The sequence below is a fragment of the Octopus bimaculoides genome, chromosome 1 (assembly GCF_046866305.1).
Source record: "Octopus bimaculoides isolate indiv1 chromosome 1, ASM4686630v1, whole genome shotgun sequence".
Taxonomy (NCBI): Eukaryota; Metazoa; Mollusca; class Cephalopoda; order Octopoda; family Octopodidae; genus Octopus; species Octopus bimaculoides.
The window spans coordinates 10,939,697-10,958,658 of NC_142928.1; the positions used below are offsets into that span (position 1 = coordinate 10,939,697).

Sequence of the window (18,962 nt, forward strand, 5' to 3'; positions counted from 1 at the left end):
AGTTAGCCTTAGATTTATCTCCGTGCACGACGCTTGACAGTTTATATCTACCCAGGGTGGATGGATGAAAGGCGAAGTCGATTTTCTTTTCTATGCGATTCTAGACCACAATGAAACTTTAAAATATTAAGCATTTTATTACATAAGCCCGATGGCGTTCTTACCATTTCTAACCGTTTCTTATATCTGAGAATCTTTCTTCAGAGCTAAGACATTTTGACAACCCCCCCCCCCCCCCCAAAAAAAAAAAACTACATCTAAGTGATCCAAAGTAGAAGTCGAAATTTGGTTAATGGAATTTTTCCTTTTTTTTTTCTCTGGTTATAAACTAAGTCAACCCTTCTATGACTATCATAACAAAACTGAGTTTGTGTTCTTTTACATTGGCACAAAGCCACAAATTAAAGGTTTGAAGGGTGAAGTGAAATATCTTATAGGGCATCATGTGAAACCTCGTTTTCACGTTTCTGTCTTGTATTACAGTTGTTACAAGGGAGTATTTGTAATTTGATGTTGAACAATAATCTCAAAAGTTCAATCCTAATTCCTAAAATACTTTTTTCCGATTTTCTCACCAGTGAGTATGTACTTCGGCAAAATAACCGTATATACTTGTGTACACACACACACACACACACACACATATTCAAGGAAAATTCACGCCTCACTTACAGGCGTGTACAGTGTTGTTTCAAATTAGCCATTTAACCATGTAACTAACGTTGACTGCACGAAATATTTATGCATGAGGAAGTGATCTGGCTTTAAAATAGTTGTGTGTATATATATATATATATACACACGCGACTGTCAAATTCCTTTCATGGGGTATTAGTTAACTTTTAGGCCATGGTAGAAGACACTGTCTCACTTGGAAACTCGTGGTTGTGAAGTGAATTTCTTGAATGTAGAGCTATGGTAAACCCAGGTGCACGTAGTCTATTAAAGGTTGCCCCCCCCCCCCCCCAAAGGAAAGAAAAGCAAAATATTGTTAGAATTTAAGCTCAGAATCATCATCATCGTTTAACGTCCGCTTTCCATGGGTTGGACGATTTGACTGAGGACTGGTGGACCGGGTGGTTACACCAGGCTCCAATCTGATCTGGCAGAGTTTCTACGGCTGGATGCCCTTCCTAATGCCAACCACTCCGAGAGTGTAGTGGGTGCTTTTACGTGCCACCGGCACAAAGGCCTGTCAGGCGGTACTGGCAACGATCTCTTTTCACTTCCCACAGGCACAAGTGCCAGGAAGGCGACGTTGGTAACGATCACGCTCAAATGGTGCTATTTACATGCCACCGGCACAGAAGCCAGACAGCTGGTGCTCTGGCAACGATCACGCTCGGACGATGCTCTTAGTGCTCCACTGGAACAGGTTCGCAAGCCGAGTTTAGTGTTCAATGAAAGAGACATTGGCATGGGTGCCAGTCTACGAATTTAGTTCGATTTCGATTTCACTTGCCTCAACAGGTTTTCGCAAGCGAAGTTTGGTGTCCAATGAAGGGATGTTGCGTGTAAGTGGGCTGGCTACATCCCTGGCAGAGGCCTTGGATTATAAAGGAATAAAGCTATTGCAATGCATTTAGTCTGATATTTTACTGGTCATGCCATTTAAATTGACATGCATTTGCCTCTGTAATATTTTCTAACATTGTAAATTTTGTGTCACCATCATGCCAGCAGTGTTTTGTTTCCAGTCTTCCATGAAAATATGTCTGGTCTTGGGGAAATATCACCTTAGGAAACTGTTGAGGGTTGGTCATAGGAAGGTCATCCTGCCCCAGAAAATCCACCACAGCAAATTCTGTCCAACCAATGCAAGCATGGAAAAGTAGAAATTAAAATGATAATGAATCTAGGCATGCAACCAGAAATTTGACTAGAAGCTTAGTCAATTAAACAACTCTCATATTTTATTTAATCAACCTTGAAGGGATGAAAGGTAAAGTTGACTGAGACAGAATTTGAACTTGGATTCTGAACAACTAAAAAAGAAATACTGCAAGGCATTTTAACTGTTTTGAGTCTGTTGATCCACTAACCTAACATACAATCAGTTTTATATCCACATGACTTGGTGAACTACCAATTGTTTCCGTTTCACTGGAACAAGCGTATAGATATATCTAATAGATCATACTAAACATCAATGTTATCTTTTACTTGTTTCAACCATTAAGCTGTGTCCATGCTGGAGCACCACCTGGAATTTGTGATGCGTTTCATATTTTTTACCGTTACCAACGTCGCCTTCCTAGCACGTGAAAAGACATTCGAGCGAGTTCGTTGCCAGTACCGCTGGACTGGCCCTTGTGCAGGTGGCACATAAAATACACCATTTCGAACGTAGGCGTTGCCAGTACCTCCTGACTGGCCTTCGTACCGGTGGCACTTAAAAGCACCCACTACACTCTCGGAGTGGTTGGTGTTAGGAAGGACATCCAGCAGTAGAAACTCTGCCAGGTTAGATTGGAGCTTGGTGCAGCCATCTGGTTCGCTAGTCCTCAGTCAAATCATCCAACCCATGCTAGCATGGAAAGTGGACGTTAAACGATGATGATGAGATATATAAACATATGTGTGGGGTAGGGTGCACAGACCCAGCTGTGTTATGGCAACCTTTGAATCTCATCATTTCGGTTTACAGTCTAATTGTACAGCACCAAGTCTTTCATATCAGTGTTCTGTGTATATACATAAGTGTTGGCATCTCACAAATTCACTTGAAACTGTGACATGTTTGCATTTAACAACAATATTATGATTGATCGCTCTCCACCTTCAAAAGGCTTGTACATTAACTCTCTTGAAAAACTAGTGAAAGTTAGTGACCGCAAGAAGCATTCAGCTAGCATTAAAATATTTCCTCAAATATGCCCTAACCAATTCATGTTACCGTTGCAAAACCCTTTAAACTAGTGTGTCTGTGTGTACATACATACAAGAGTTAAGGAATGGAGTTGATCAGATCCGGGCCACATACGTTTCATAATGAGCAAAACCTCGGAAGTGGTAAATATCCAAGCGAGCTGTATACCACAGGCTACTTGAGGTACTTGTAAACACATGGAAGACTCGATCAGAATATGTGTTAATATATGTGTTCGCACATATATATATATATATTTATTTCTTTATTACCCACAGGGGGCTAAACATAGAGGGGACAAGCAAGGACAGACAAAGTAATTAAGTCGATTACATCAACCCCAGTGCATAACTGGTACTTATTTAATCGACCCTGAAAGGATGAAAGAGGCAAAGTCGATCTCGGCAGAGTTTGAACTCAGATACATAACGGCAGACGAAATACCGCCCGGCGTGCTAACGTTTCTGCCAGCTCACTGCCCTTGCATACACATATATTAACACACCAATGTTTAAAAATAGCTTCCTAGCTTGTTGTTTAATTCTAGGCCAACTTGCATTGGAGAAGCATTCAAGCCTTATATATATTTTTTTTTTAAGTATAATGTATCCTGGTCCTAGGACTAAATTTTCTAGTGTCTTCTTTTAAAGGCAGAAGCCTGTGGTTTTAGGGGCATTTAGTTGCTACTTCTAGCAGTCTGAGTGGGCATATAAAAATTTCCTTATTACTGTTACATAAAAAAAAATTTGTAAATTCAGATGGCTTTCTGCACTTTTTTTTTTTTTTTTAGTTTGGTGAAATAATGGGGTAAAGTTTTATAGATTTGATGTGGTTTCTGCCGTTCTTCTTTTAGTAAGATTCCTTGGAATTTAGAGCTATTGTAATTTTATAGAGAGTAATACATCTTGGTTCTATGGAATGTGATTTTTAAATAGCCTATGAGTAAGAGACAGTCAGAGTAGAAGGAAGTGCCAACGGCATGGATTTGTTTACGGTGGACTTGCCAGGAAGTGACCCACACACTGGGTTCCATGTTCTTCAACTGTGCCACACATAGAATGAGACATGCAGGATCCAGTTATGAAGCTGCAACAGACTGTCATTGATTTGGTTATAGTTTTTGAGTGGTGCCTTCCGTAGCATGTCCATCATGCACAGCTTGCTTGTTTCCTATTAGGATCTTTGGGAGATGGTCACACTTAATCTGGCTCCTTGACCTTGTCGCCAAGTGTGTCTCTACCAAAAGCTTAGAACTCCTGATGGCATTGCTCTCAGTGTCATTGGTCCATGCAATCTCCTCTGGTAAATTTTGGTACTTTTACCTGCAAAAAAAATCTGAGTTTTTTTTTTTTTTTTTTTTTTTTTTTATCATCTTAGTGAAAATCGTGCAGGTGAAAGTATCAAATAATACCGCCCCTCTGTCACATCAAAGAGCAGCCATCAGAGGGGACCCTATGAACCCTATTGTTTTTATGTGCAATTCCAGAAATTTCCTTGCAGTGGCTTAGACAGAACTCTGAGAGTCCAGTAGTTGCGTTTATTTAATATGACTTCAACTTTGAGATGCGTTGGATTTCTGTGTTTTTTATTAAGCTGGTCAGACAGTGATTGTGACTTTTGTAGACTACCAAACTGGTGCAGAGGTTTCTACTGCATGGATTGAGACTTGAAATCTACAACCCAATTTTTAGATATTTGTCCTTTTGTTTATGTTGCGTTAATGGAGGGAGAAAGAGATATGTCATTGTTCTCACAATCATTGTTATGGCTATAGGAAACAACCTAATTATGTCATAATAATAGCTTTTTTACAGCACTTCCTTTATTCAAACAATGACCACTTCAGTGCTGTAGTTGTGTTAAATTCCTCAGAGCTGTACCATCTTTACTCCATTTTTAGTATTTTCAACCAAAGGGAAAAGTATTTTTAAGTAATCTAAGGACTTCTAAGTATGATTTTAGTGGATCATCATCAACATTGTCGTTTAACGTCCGCTTTTCATGCTAGCATGGGTTGGACGATTTGACAGAGGACTGGTGTACCAGGTGGCTACACCAGGCTCCAATCTGATTTGGCAGAGTTTTTACAGCTGGATGCCCTTCCTAACGCTAACCACTCCGAGAGTGTAGTGGGTGCTTTTACGTGCCACCGGCATAAAGGCCAGTCAGGCGGTACTGGCAACGGCCACGCTAAGAATTTTATCATTTTGTTCAATAGTACTCATTTCTCTAATTCTTTCATATATTGTTGACTTGGCCTCCATTTTTTTTTTTTTTTTTTTTTTTTTTCCTTCTGGCATTGGTTTGGATGAAGCATTATTTGGAGTAGAATTTTAGTTTGATGTTCATCCTGTCACCAACCCTTACTTGTATTCACAACAGTGACCGGCTGTAATGTCAAGCAAGCTGGCAGAATCATTAGCACGCTGGGAAAAATGCTGTTAAGCATTTTGTCCATCTTTGTAATCAGAGGTCAATTTTGCCTTTTCTTTTTTCAGTGGGGGTCAATATAATCGACTCTCCCCCCCCCTCCTCTGAAACTGCTGGCCTTGTGCCAAAATTTGGAACCAATATCACTACCATTTTGCTCAAAGACAAGCATATAAATTCACACACACACAAAAGAGGTGTCTTGCAGTTCCTATCCACCAAATCCCTTCATATGGAATTGTTTGGACCAGAGCTATAATAGATAACTCTTAACCAAAATGCTACACAGTGGGATTGAACCCTAAGACTACATGATTGCCAGGCAAACTTCTTAACCACAAACCCATGTAAAATGTATTTTATAATTGTCTTTTTTTTTTTTTTTTGTAGCAGTTAATTCCTTATTCAAGCATCAAGAAATTGTTCTTCAGATTGATTTTTTTTCTTCTTTCTTTTTACTTTTAGGTCGTAATATTGAGAACGGTGAGTGCCAGCCAAATCAAGAGCATACTCCTCCAAGTGTCCTTTTGACCCCAGATTCTTCACCCACTAGTAGTATTGCCTCGTACGAGAAACCTGATCTGTACACCGTTGATCCTGGGAACCCCACAAACACAGAAAATGGCAATACCTGCAATCCATTGCTATTGCTCAAGTCACCTTCAGACAAGCCTTCCAGGAAAAAAAAAGGCCGTACAAAAAAGCGCCGAGTTGTTTCAACACATCGAAATTCATTGTCACCGAAGCAAAAGCCAAAAACATCAACCCGGCAAAAGTAAGTGTTTTTTTGGTTGTTTGTTGTTGTTTCAGCCATTGGATTGCGACCATGCTGGAGTACCACCTTGAAGTGTTTCTAATTGAACAGATTGACCCGAGTATTTATTTTTGCTTAAGTCTGGTATCTGTTTGCCTCTTTTTGCCTAACTAATTTATGGAAATGTAAACAAACCAACATTCGTTTAGAAGACACTTGTCCAAGGTGCTGTGCTGTGAGACTGAACCCAGAACCATGTGGTCGCAGAGTAAGCTTCTTAACCACACAGTCATTCCTGCGCCTGTCTGTGTTGCACATATTCTGTCTGCTTTTTGATACTTCAAGGGAAAATCTTAAAATGAACTTTTCTTTTCTCTCCTCTGCACATTTGTAATTATCCAATTATGTTACAGGCTTCTGTGTGCTTGCCCTGCAAGAAACAGCAGCCAGACCTCCATGGGGATCACATACCTCACCACCACTGTCTCAAAAAGTGAAGGGTACATTCATCATCATCATTTAACATCCGTTGTCCATGCTGGCATGGGTTGGACAGTTTGACTGGGCTGGCACACTGGAAGGCTGCACCTGACTCCAGTCTGATTTGGCATGATTTTCTACAGCTGGATGCCCTTCATAATACCAGCTACTCCAAGAGTAATGGGTTCTTTTATGTGACTCCGGGCTGCATTTATGTGCCACTGGCACAGGTGCCAATTTTTGTAACACCAATATCTTCCATGACTGCAATTTTGCTCATCTTGATGGGTCTTCTCCTCGAGCACAACATAATGCCAAAGGCCTTGGTCATTGCCTTCATGAGGCCCAACACTCGAAAAGAACTCCTCCACCTCGCTTCCATGAGGCCTAAGGTAGTCCTAGGTAGTCTTAAAAAGGCAGGATGGTCAAGACTAGCATGTCTGGATTGAGCCTGGCCTGGAAGCTAAACTAAAGCCAGTTGTTATTTAAAGGTTGTGTAAGAAGCACCTGTGCTGGTGCCACATATACAGCACTCAATCCACTCTGCAAAGTGGTTGATTTAGGAAGGGCATCCAGCCATAGAAACCATGTCAAAATAGACTGATGGAGCTCTCCTACTGGCCAGCTCTGGTCAAACTGTCCAACCCCTGCCAACATGGAAAATGAATGTTAAATGACAGAGATGATGTGTATATCAGCTGGTGCTTTGCTGTACTCTAGAAGACCCATCTTTGACAGCAGAAGTGTGAAGAGGGTTGGCCTGCAAGAGTCTTGTGCCAGTGCTACTTTAAAAGCACCCAGCACTCGCTGTAAAGTGGTTGGCGTTACGAACGGCATCCAACCATAGAAACCTAGCCTAGTTCTCCAACTTGCCAGTTCTGATCAACCCATCCAACCCATGCCAGCATAGAAAATGGATGTTAATCCTTTAGCATTCAGATTACTTTGTCAAATGTAATAGCTATTGATTCACATTTTATAAAATCAGTCCTGTATTCTCATAGCTTCAAGGTTTATTTTTAGAATCATGTTGCAGGGTAGGTGTCAGAGGTTAGATTTGGCCGGCCTGGATATAAAACAGGTAGAATATTTGGGTCAGGTATGGCTGTTTTAGATGCTAAAAGGTTTGAAGAATGATGGTGGTGGTGGTGGTGGTGTGGCTGTTTGCCAGACATTGTTCTTTATGAATTAACAATGTATTTATTCAGTGACAATAAAGATAACCACAATATAAGCTAGAGCTGTTTTCGTTTAGTTTCAAATTAACCCTGACCAAGCAGGGTGGCAATCAAAACCGTCCATCCACACCTATCTCCTATAATCAATATACCCAAAGCTATAGTAGATAATCTAATCCTTTGTATTGTCTTCCGTTTTTCTAAAATGTAAAGGTAAGTGTGGCTTGAAGGGATTTGGGCTGCTATTTCTAGCAATCAAATGATCATACTGAGTCAAACCTAATATTGTAAGGTGTTGCTTAGTTAGGTTGATTACCACATGATATATATTATCAATATATATATAAGGCGGTGAGTGGAGGTGCAATGGCCCAGTGGTTAAGGCAGCGGACTCGCAGTTTCGATTCCCACACCGGGCGTTGTGAGTGTTTATTGAGTGAAAACACCTAAAGCTCCACGAGGCTTCGGCAGGAGATGGTGGCGAACCCTGCTGTACTCTTCCACCACAACTTTCTCTCACTCTTACTTCCTGTTTCTGTTGTGCCTGTAATTCAAAGGGTCAGCCTTGTCACACTGTGTCACGCTGAATATCCCCGAGAACTACGTTAAGGGTACACGTGTCTGTGGAGTGCTCAGCCACTTGCACGTTAATTTCACGAGCAGGTTGTTCCGTTGATCGGATCAACTGGAATCCTCAATGTCATAAGCGACGGAGTGCCAACAATAAGGCGGTGAGCTGGCAGAATCATTATCATGCCAGGCGAAATGCTTAGCGGTATTTCGTCTGCCACTATGTTCTGAGGTCGACTTTGCCTTTCATCCTTTCATGGTCGATTAAGTAAGTACCAGTTATGCACTGGGGTCGATATAATCGACTTAATCCATTTGTCTGTCCTTGTTTGCCCCCTCTGTGTGTAGCCCCTTGTGGGCAGTAGAGAAATAAGGATATATATTAACAATTTCTGTAGTAACACTGCATTATTTTTATATTGATTTATTTCAGTCTGGATCACATTAACCCTTTTGTTACCAAACCAGTTCTGGCTCCAAGTAGAGATGTCTTGTTTACATGGGTTTTGAATTAAAATCTTCCACCAAACCTTAATCACAATTTATGTTCCTAACACTAGCTGAATGATAACTAAGTTATTTTACTAAATTCTTTGTTATATTTAAAGTAATTGAAAGAAACACAGAGCGTCTCAAAATAAATACAGTAACGAAAGGGTTAATAATGAAAGTAGATTCAACAGATTGCCATGTAGTGGCTGTTCTTTTTAATTTGCCATCTTCAGCAGCTGATTTATTGAGTTGGTAAGATCCTTTTCATCTGAAGCTTTGTGTAAGTGGAGGCATGTGGCTTAGGGGTTGGGGTCCTGATTGTAAGATTGTGGTTTCAATTCCTGCATCAGCTGATGCGTTGTGCTCTTGAAGAAAACACTAAGTTTCATGTTGCTCCAGTCCACTCACCTAGCAAAAGTGAGTAACCCTGCAATGGATCAGCATCCCGTCCAGGGGTAATGTATATGCCACAGAAACTGGGGCATTGGCCCTATGAACCTGTATTACTTGAAAAGGAGCTCTGTGTAAGTTGGCTTGTGTGACTAGATCCTCCTCAAAAATAGCAATTCCTGCCTGGTTAAGTCATCATCATCATCATAATTTAGCATCTGCTTTTCCATGTTTGCATGGGTTGGACAGTTTATTGAGGCTGATTTTCTACAGCTGGATGCCCTTCCTGTTGCCAGCTCTGGCTTTCCAAGCAAGGTAATATTTCCTTGCAGCCAGATGTGTTTTTCATAGACTAAAACAAACATTGCCTGTTTGATGTTCATTTACAACCATCACATGATGTCAAGACCAGTGTAGACACACACACACACACACGTAAACTGGCTTCTTTCAGTTTCCATTGACCAAATCCAAATCTACTCGCAAAGCTGAGGCTATGGTAAAAGACACTTGCCTAGGGTACTATGCAGTGGGACTGAACCCTGTACCACAAGGTTAGGAAGCAGCCAACTTAACCACATAGCCACTCCTGCACCTATATGCATTCCTACGTATACATGCACTTACACACGCACAAATCAGTGTATATATATATATATATATATATATATATATATATATATATATATATATATATATATATTCTTCTGTTACTCCCTGCATCACTGTCTGTTTTATTTCAATTTCCTCTCACATTGATAACATTGTTCCTCCCATCATACTTTCGCTTCTCTCACCATTTCAACCACAGCTCAGTTCCTGTCATCATCACTTCTGTTTCCCCTCTTCGGATTGTGGAGTGCCTCTTCAGCTTTGCAAGATAAGGTAGACTTCACTAATGTTAGTGGTAAATATAAAATACATCCAGTACATTCTGGGCTGTAGTTGGTGCTAGGATGGGTATCCAGCTGTGGAGACTAAGCCAAAAACTGTGGAATCTGACTGACTTGGTTCTTTGACCCTATTTAGGGAGCAATAATACTGAGTAAAAACTGATTTGGATTGTAATACCCCTTCTGACCCATGCCAGCATAGAAAATAGACATAACATGGTGATGACATTCAGAGAGGACGAAGCCGTTACATAAATTCACTTGCACCTATAGATCATCATTATCATCATCATTTAATGTCCATTTTCCATGCTGTCATGGGTTGGACAGTTTGACAGGAGCTGACTAGGCGAAGGGCTGCACCTAGCTCCAGTCATCTGTTTGGCGTGGTTTTGAAACACCAACCCACTGGTGATGACAAAGGGATTCTTTCTGTATACAAATGAACATCCACCATGGAGGATAGAAGCAGCCACAGTGGTGAGGCATACATGTAGAATGGATATGATATGATCCACATGTTGTGTTTGACCTATGTTTCCATGTGTACTTGGGGCAAAATGCTTAGCTATTTTTCATCTGTCTTTACATTCTGAGTTCAAATTCCACCAAGGTCGACTTTACCTTTCGTCCTTTCAGGATCAATAAAATAAGTACCGGTGGAACATAGGGTTCAATGTAATCAACTTGCCTCTCCCTTGAAATTACTGGCCTTGTGCAGGAAATTAAAATCAAACACTGTAAGCTGCATATATATATATTATCTTAAAATACTGTATTTAGTGCTAAAATCTCAGATTAGTTACATGAAGTATAGACAGTTCATCATCGTTTAACGCCCACTTTCCATGCTAGCATGACTTGGGCGGTTTGACTGAGGACTGGCAAGCCAGTAGGCTGCACCAGGCTCTAATCTGATCTGGCAGAGTTTCTACAGCTGGATGCCCTTCCTAACGCCAACCACTCCAAGAGTGTAGTGAGTGCTTTTTACGTGCCACTGGCATGTGGGCCAGTCCGGCGGTACTGGCAACGGCCACACTCAAATGGTGTTCTTTACATGCCACATGCATGGGAGTCAGTCCAATGTTTTGTTCACATGCCACTGGCACAAGTGTCAGTAAAGCAAAGCTGGAAACGATTGCGCTCAAATGTTTTTTTTTTTTATGTGCCACCGGCACGGAAGCGAGACCGCTGCTCTGGCAGTGATCCCGCTCGGATGGTGCTGTTAGCACTTCACTGGCATGGGTGCCAGTCATCAAATGTAGTATATATTTTATCAACACCAAAAAGATGAAAGGTAATGTCGACCTCAACAGAATTTGAACTTAGAACATGAAGACAAACAAAATGCTTCTAAGCATGCTAACAGTTCTGCCAGCTCACTGCCTTAATTAATGTAAGAAATATAAACCATCTTCTTAATTAGGTCAACTTCGGTTATTAGTGAACCCAGATGCTGTTCGCTTGAAGTTTTTTTTTTTTCTTTTTTTTCATAGTACCTTTGAAGTAATCCTCAAAATACTCTGTGCACTTGACTAAACTATTTTTACCGATCTATTCAACATTGACTCATTACAGCCGGTCGATGTTGCTCGTTTCTTTTATAATTGCAGAATGAAAAGTGTCATCTTTTAACACAATGACTTGAAAAACCGTTTCTACTTCTGTGATATTTGTAAATGACATTTTGTTTTGTCATACAGGAAGAATGATAATAATAATAATCTTCAGGGACAAACTTCTGTCACAGATTATTTTCCCGTCAGAAGAAGCAACAGACAGACAAAGAAATTTTTGGAGGTGAGCTTTAAAACTTTTAAAATTTCTTTCTTTTATCTATTATTTGTTTCAATCATTAGATTGCACCACCTTGAAGAATTTTTAAGCAAATTGTAGGTGTAGGCACAGGTGTGGTTGTGTGGTAAGAAGCTCACTTTCCAACCACATGGTTCCAGGTTCAATCCTTCTGTGTGACACCTTGGGCAAATGTCTTCTACTATAGCCTTGGGCAGACCAAAGCCATGTGAGTGGATTTGGTAGACGGAAACTGAAAGAAGCCTGTCGTATATTTGTATGTATGTATGTATATATATGTGTAGGTTTATGTGTCTGTTTGTTCCCGTAACTTAATGGTTTGGCAATAGAGACCGATGGAATACATACTAGGCTTACAAAGAATAAGTCCTGGGGGTCGATTTGTTTGACTAAAGGTAGTGCTCCAGCATGGCTGCAGTCAAATGACTGAAACACACAAAAGAATAAAAGAATGAATGTAGTTATTTTTGCTTTTAAGCTTAGAATTTATTCGATCACTCTCTTTTGCCAGACTGCTAAGTTACAGGGAGCGTAAACTCCATCAACAGCAGTTGTCAAGTGGTGCTTGGAGACAAACACACACAATAGGCTTCTTTCAGTTACTGTCTATCAAATCCATTCACAAGGTTTTGGCCAGTTTGAGGCAATAGTGGAAGACACTTGCCTAAGGTGCCGTGCAGTGGGACTGAGTCTGGAATTATGTGTTTGGCAAATAAGCTTCTTACCTCACAGCCAAGCCTGCACCTTTTGTGAGAGAGTGAGTGAGTTATATATATATATATATATATATATATATATATATATATATATATATATATATATATATATATATATATATATATGTGTATGTGTGTGTGTGTGTGTGTGTGTGTGTGTGTGTGTGTGTGTGTGTATAGGCAAACTGCAATCTTTGTGGCTTTCTAAATGGCATGTCTAACAAAAAAGTACATTAAATGTTTGTCTTGTTTTGTTTTTTTTTAATATCATGACTTACTTGATGCATCATTTGTCATGCAGTCCAAATCTCAACAAAGTTTGCCTATATATATATGTGTATATATATATATATGTGTGTGTGTGTGTGTATATATATATATATATATATATATATATAAATAATAATAATAATGGCGGTGAGCTGGTAGAAATGCTTAGCGGAGTGGTATTTTGTCTGTCTTTACGTTCTGAGGTCAACTTTGCCTTTCATCCCTTCAGGGTCGATAAATTAAGTACCAGTTGCATACTGGGATCGATCTAATTGACTGGCCCCCTTCCCATACATTTCGGGCCTTGTGCCTAGAGTAGAAAAGTATATAATGGTCGTTGCCAGCGTCGCCTTACTGGCACGTGCCAGTGACATGTGAAAAACAACATTCGAGAGTGGTTGTTGCCAGTGCCGCCGGACTGGCTCCCATGCAGGTAGCACCTAAAAAACACGTTTTGAGTGTGGTTATTGCCAGATCTGCCTGACTGGCCCTCGTGCCAGTTGCATGTAAAAGCACCCACTACAGTGTCGGAGTGGTTGGTATTAGGAAGGGCATCCAGCTGTAGAAACTTTGCCAGATCAGATTGAGCCTGGTGCAGCCTTCTGGCTCACCAGTCAAATCATCCAACCCGTGCCAGCATGGAAAGCGGATATTAAATGACGATGATGATGATACATATATAAAAAATTTTAAAAACATTTGCACTGAAATCATATATGTATATATATATATATGTATGTATGTGTATACATGTATCAGTTTGGCTGCTTGTTTCTCTGGAGACTGTCAGAATAATGTAGATGTCTCTGATGAGACTTTAATAAGGTTCAAAAATCAATTAAATATATATATATATGTTCAATTCCTGGCATGGGAACACTTACTTACTACACTCTCGGACAGTACCGCCTGACTGGCCTTCTTGCCGGTGGCACGTAAAAGCACCCACTACACTCTCTGAGTGGTTGGCATTAGGAAGGCATCCAGCTGTAGAAACTCTGCCAAATCAGATTGGATCCTGGTGCAGCTATCTGGTTTCACCAGTCCTCAGTCAAATCGTCCAACCCATGCTAGCAGGGAAAGCGGACGTTAAACAATGATTTTATATATATATATATATATATATATATATATAACCGGAGTAAGCACATATATGCAAAACAAGGTGGAAAAAATAATACTCAAATACCAGAGGTAGAGTAATATGCTTTATTGAGAAGCAGCAGAAATATCACAAAAACTGTTACTCAGAGTTTCACATTCCCATTCAGCTGCTTTTCAATAAAGTGTCATCTAATCTGTTGTGTGTATCTTTCTAAAGTTGCAAGATAGTTTGCTGATTATAGGCCTACCATCCTTTCAAGGTCCACCAGTCATAGTCTACTTACACAGCAAACCATGGCCTACATCTAACGCGGAAACTGTGTAAAGCTTAAGCTGATTTGACAGGCTTCTACATTCTATTGTTCTATTTCATGCCAATTCTTTAAATCGATTCTGTTGACCAAGTGAACCCACAGTTGTTTTCCCATACTTCCATTTGCAACAGAAATCTCATGACTTGGCAGCATTCATCCAGTTTAGTGAACCTTTATATCGGTGTTTACTATTTTTATCATTAAATATTATTAGGATTGTATAAAATGAATGAAAATATTTTGTGTATTTTAGAAGTATATCCAATTGCAGATAAATTTTAGCAACGAGATCTGATATGGACCCCAGGTGAGAAAAGCTGCCTTATATGACAAATTTGTCAGCTTGAAATAGCAGTCAAATCTGCTTCAGACCACATCATACATTCTATAAAGAGAATATTAACTCTTTCGTTACCAACCCGGCTTTGGCTCTGAGTAGAAATGTCTTGTTTTCATGAGTTTGGAATTAATATCTTCCACCAAACCTTAATCACAATTTATGTTCCTAACACTAGCTGAATGATAACTAAGTTATTTTACTAAATTCTGATTGTTACCAGCGTCGCTTTACTGGCACTTACATCGGTGGCACGTGAAAAAACATTTGACCGAGGTCGTTGCCAGTGCCGCTGGACTGGCTCCTGTGCAGGTGGCACATAAAAAACACCATTTTGAGCGTGGCCGTTGCCAGTACCACCTGACTGGCCCTCGTGCCAGTAGCACATAAAAGCACCCACTACACTCTCGGAGTGGTTGGCATCAGGAGGGGCATCCAGCTGTAGAAACTCTACCAGATCAGATTGGAGCCTGGTGCAGCCATCTGGTTCACCAGTCCTCAGTCAAATCGTCCCAACCCATGCTAGCATGTCGTCGTCGTTGTCGTTTAACGTCCGCTTTCCATGCTAGCATGGGTTGGACGATTTGACTGAGGACTGGTGAAACCAGATGGCTACACCAGGCTCCAATCTGATTTGGCAGAGTTTCTAAAGCTGAACGCCAACCACTCAGAGAGTGTAGTGGGTGCTTTTACGTGTCACCCGCACGAAGGCCAGTCAGGCGGTACTGGCAACAGCCACGCTCATCTCACTCGAGAAACCTCATGTGTCACCCGCACAAGAGCCAGCCCAGGGGCACCGGCAACGATCTCGCTCGAAAATCCTACAACAACCCCACACAAGAGCCAGTTCAGGGGCACCGGCAACGATCTCGCTCGAAGAAATTTCATGTGTCACCCGCACAAGAGCCAGTCCAGGGGCACTGGCAACGATCTCACTCGAAAATCCTCATGGCGGATGCTAAACGGTGATGATGATTTAAAGTAATTGAAAGAAACACAGAGCATCTCAGAATACATAGAGTAACGAAAGGGTTAAATGCTCATAACAAAACAGGCTGTTCACAGCTAGAACAATTCCGGGCACAGGTCTGCTCTATCAAGATTAACATGAGGCTAAACACTCATTCACCAGTTTTGTTTTTCCTCTCTTCAATTTCCAGTTTCTTATCTTTTGTGTGTAAATTACACAATCTTCCACACTGCTTCTTTCTACTACTAAATTCTCTCGGAAAGAATTGACCAACCCAAGACTAAATAAGACATTTACCCAAGATGTCATGCTTTGACACTAAACCCAAAATCAAACGGTTACAAAGTACAAGCATGCCTGCGCTTGAAATAATATAACGGCTTCGGTTAACTAAACAATAGTGTTGGAACCTAAAGGCAATTAGAAATAGTGTCAGTATTTACCTCGGTGTGTATTGTATTTTACAGTGGAAAAGATATCAAGATATTGAATCTGCTGTTCTCAACAGGACAGAGGATGGTCTAAAGGTAAATTGCTTTTGTTTCTAAATTTAGAATTATTTTGTCTCGACTGTTCTCTAATTTAAAGTGTTGTGATGACCATTTAACTTTTGTAATACTAACCCACCCGGGACTACCCCTAGATCTGTGATACAAACTGTTTTTATGTGTTCTGAATCAAAACCTTCTTGCAAATATTATCATGCAGATGAAGGTTGGCAAATAGAAAGGTATCCATCTGTAGAAAACTGCATTATCGAATTCCATCTGACTGATGCAAGCATGGAAAGTGGATATTGAAATGATAATGTGTGTTTGTATTTCTTTGTCTTAACATCACACACTGATTGTAAACAAGTGTCACAATCATTCAGACTGTCATGCATTTTTCGTCTTCCACGAGAATGCCTGCCTTCATGCTATATTACCTTATTTGGAAAAAGATGAGTGTTGGTGAACAAAAGAGTATCCAGCCTTAGAAAATTTTCCTCGACAGATTTCACCCGACTCATACAAACATGGAGAAATGGACATTAAAACAAGGATGCCTACAACCAATGCAATTTCAAAAATTAAAATTTGACTTGTAGTGTCTTCCTGGTTATTAATTTGTATACATAACTGTTTTCTCTTTTCTGCTTTAGGTGGTTGATTTCAATGGTAAAGGGCGAGGTGTGGTAGCCACCAGATCGTTCAAGAAAGGAGAATTTGTTGTAGAATATGCTGGAGATCTTATAAGTTATCCAGCAGCCAAAGATCGAGAACGTGTTTATGCTTCGGACTCTGGTTTTGGCTGCTATATGTACTATTTTGTCTACAATAGCAAAAATTATTGGTAAGTCTGTTTAATATTTCTTTTGGTAGTTTCTTGCCAGTTTTTAATCAATAACTTTAATAGTTACCAATTCATCGTCATTGTTTAATGTCTGCCTTCCATGCTAGCATGGGTGGGACGGTTTCACAAGTGCTGGCCAGGTAGAAGCCTGCACCAGATTTCTGTTTTGGCAGGATTTTTTTATATCTGGATGCCCATCCTAACACCAGCCACTCAGCAGAATGAACTTAGTGCTTGTTACGTGGCACAAGCACAGGCAAGGTTTTTACAGCTGGATGCCAACCACTTTACAGTGTGGACTGAGTGCTTTTAAGTGGCACCTGCACTGACAGGGTCACCAAGTAACTTGCAACACAAAAAAAAGAAAAGGCTGCATAAAAAATGAGTCAACACCAGATTATTTACTCTGGAAATTAACTAGGGTATTTTCACTGAGACAGTTATTTAAAAGGAAAAAGCTAATTAAAATAAACTTTCTGTATTTTAAAGTTACATTCTATATACTTGGTCTATCAAAACTAACTATATCTAACTATCTATCTAACCAACTGTCTAACTATCTATCTGTCTAACTATCTGTCTGTCTAACTATCTGTCTGTCTAACTATCTGTCTGTCTGACTATCTGTCTGTCTGACTATCTGTCTGTCTGACTATCTGTCTGTCTGACTATCTGTCTGTCTCCCCCCCCCCCAAGAAAAGCTCTACTTTGTAATTTGTCCATTTTCTGTATTTAGCCCTGTGTGGCTATAATAAAAAGATATCTATCTGTCTGACTATCTATCTATCTATCTGTATGACTATCTATCTATCTATCTGTCTATCTATCTATCTGTCTGACTATCTATCTATCTGTCTGACTATCTATCTGTCTGACTATCTATCTATCTGTCTGACTATCTATCTATCTATCTGTCTATCTATCTGTCTGACTATCTATCTGTCTGTCTGTCTAACTCCAAACCTCTACATTCTTCACTCCTCATAAAAGTTAAGAGAAATCTCCTATTGTAGATTTCAGAATTGTTTCTGGTTTCCTTCTTCCTTTCGATGATTTTATTTACTATACATCTATTTCTATTTCTGTTTTCCTGCAGTGTTGACGCTACTGATGAAAGTGGGCGTTTAGGTCGGCTGATTAACCACAGTCGCTCAGGAAATTGCCGGACTAAGCTGATTGGTATCAAAGGCCGTCCTTATTTAATTTTGGTTGCATCACGGAATATAGACAATGGTGAGGAGCTTCTCTATGATTATGGTGACCGGAGCAAAGCATCCATAGCTGCCCATCCTTGGCTACGGGATTGATTGTACTTCATCCTAGTGCTAACAATCTCCTGCCTCACTTATCGACTTACTGATTCAAAAGTAAATACCATATTGCGACTGTAAATACCTACCACAAGCCAACTTCAACTTGCTCTGTTTTAAGGGCTGAATTTTTTTTCTTTCTTTTCTTTTTTTTTTTTTTTTTCTTTTGGAAAGTTGTATATTTTACTCTGTTACTTCTAAGAAGTGCCATTCCTGTTTCATGACAGTGTTTTCCTAATTGCTTCTCAAATAGAAAACATCTATAGATTGTTCCTTCTTTCCTTTTTTTTTTTTTTTTTTTTTTTAATCTTTTTCTAAATACCTGTTTACATAAACTTCTGAACCTGAATCAGCACATTGAATGTGTGTATGTATGTATGTATGTATATACATATATATATATATATATATATATATATATTTATATGTATATATGATGACGTTATTTCCACATATCATCATCAATCTGTCTGGGATAATGATTATATTTATTGTTAATTGTGTGTCGGTATTCTGTGTTGTTTCCTCATACCTAAAAGGTTTGTAATGTCTACTAACATCAAATCAACCGCATGAGACTTTTGGCTATAAGGAAGTCATGCAGGTTTTTACCAACAAACAACTGTTACAAGACATACAGACCAAGCACACTAACACAAGTGAGTATTGAGACCTTAGCATTTTTACACAGAAGTGTACAGACTAATGTACACACACACACATATATACATATGT

General features: G+C 39.8%; 1 protein-coding gene across 1 annotated transcript in view; it reads left to right on the top strand.

Moving 5' to 3' along the window:
• LOC106878187 (N-lysine methyltransferase KMT5A-A) overlaps nt 1-18,494 on the top strand; it is a 22,541-nt gene extending 4,047 nt beyond the window's left edge. The window contains exons 2-6 of the mRNA XM_089348518.1: nt 5,765-6,074; nt 11,760-11,856; nt 16,050-16,109; nt 16,727-16,917; nt 18,014-18,494. Coding sequence (XP_089204644.1) covers nt 5,765-6,074; nt 11,760-11,856; nt 16,050-16,109; nt 16,727-16,917; nt 18,014-18,224 — 869 coding nt within the window. The 3' untranslated portion in view covers nt 18,225-18,494. The remainder of the gene's footprint in view (nt 1-5,764; nt 6,075-11,759; nt 11,857-16,049; nt 16,110-16,726; nt 16,918-18,013) is intronic.
• Nucleotides 18,495-18,962: the final 468 nt, after the last annotated feature.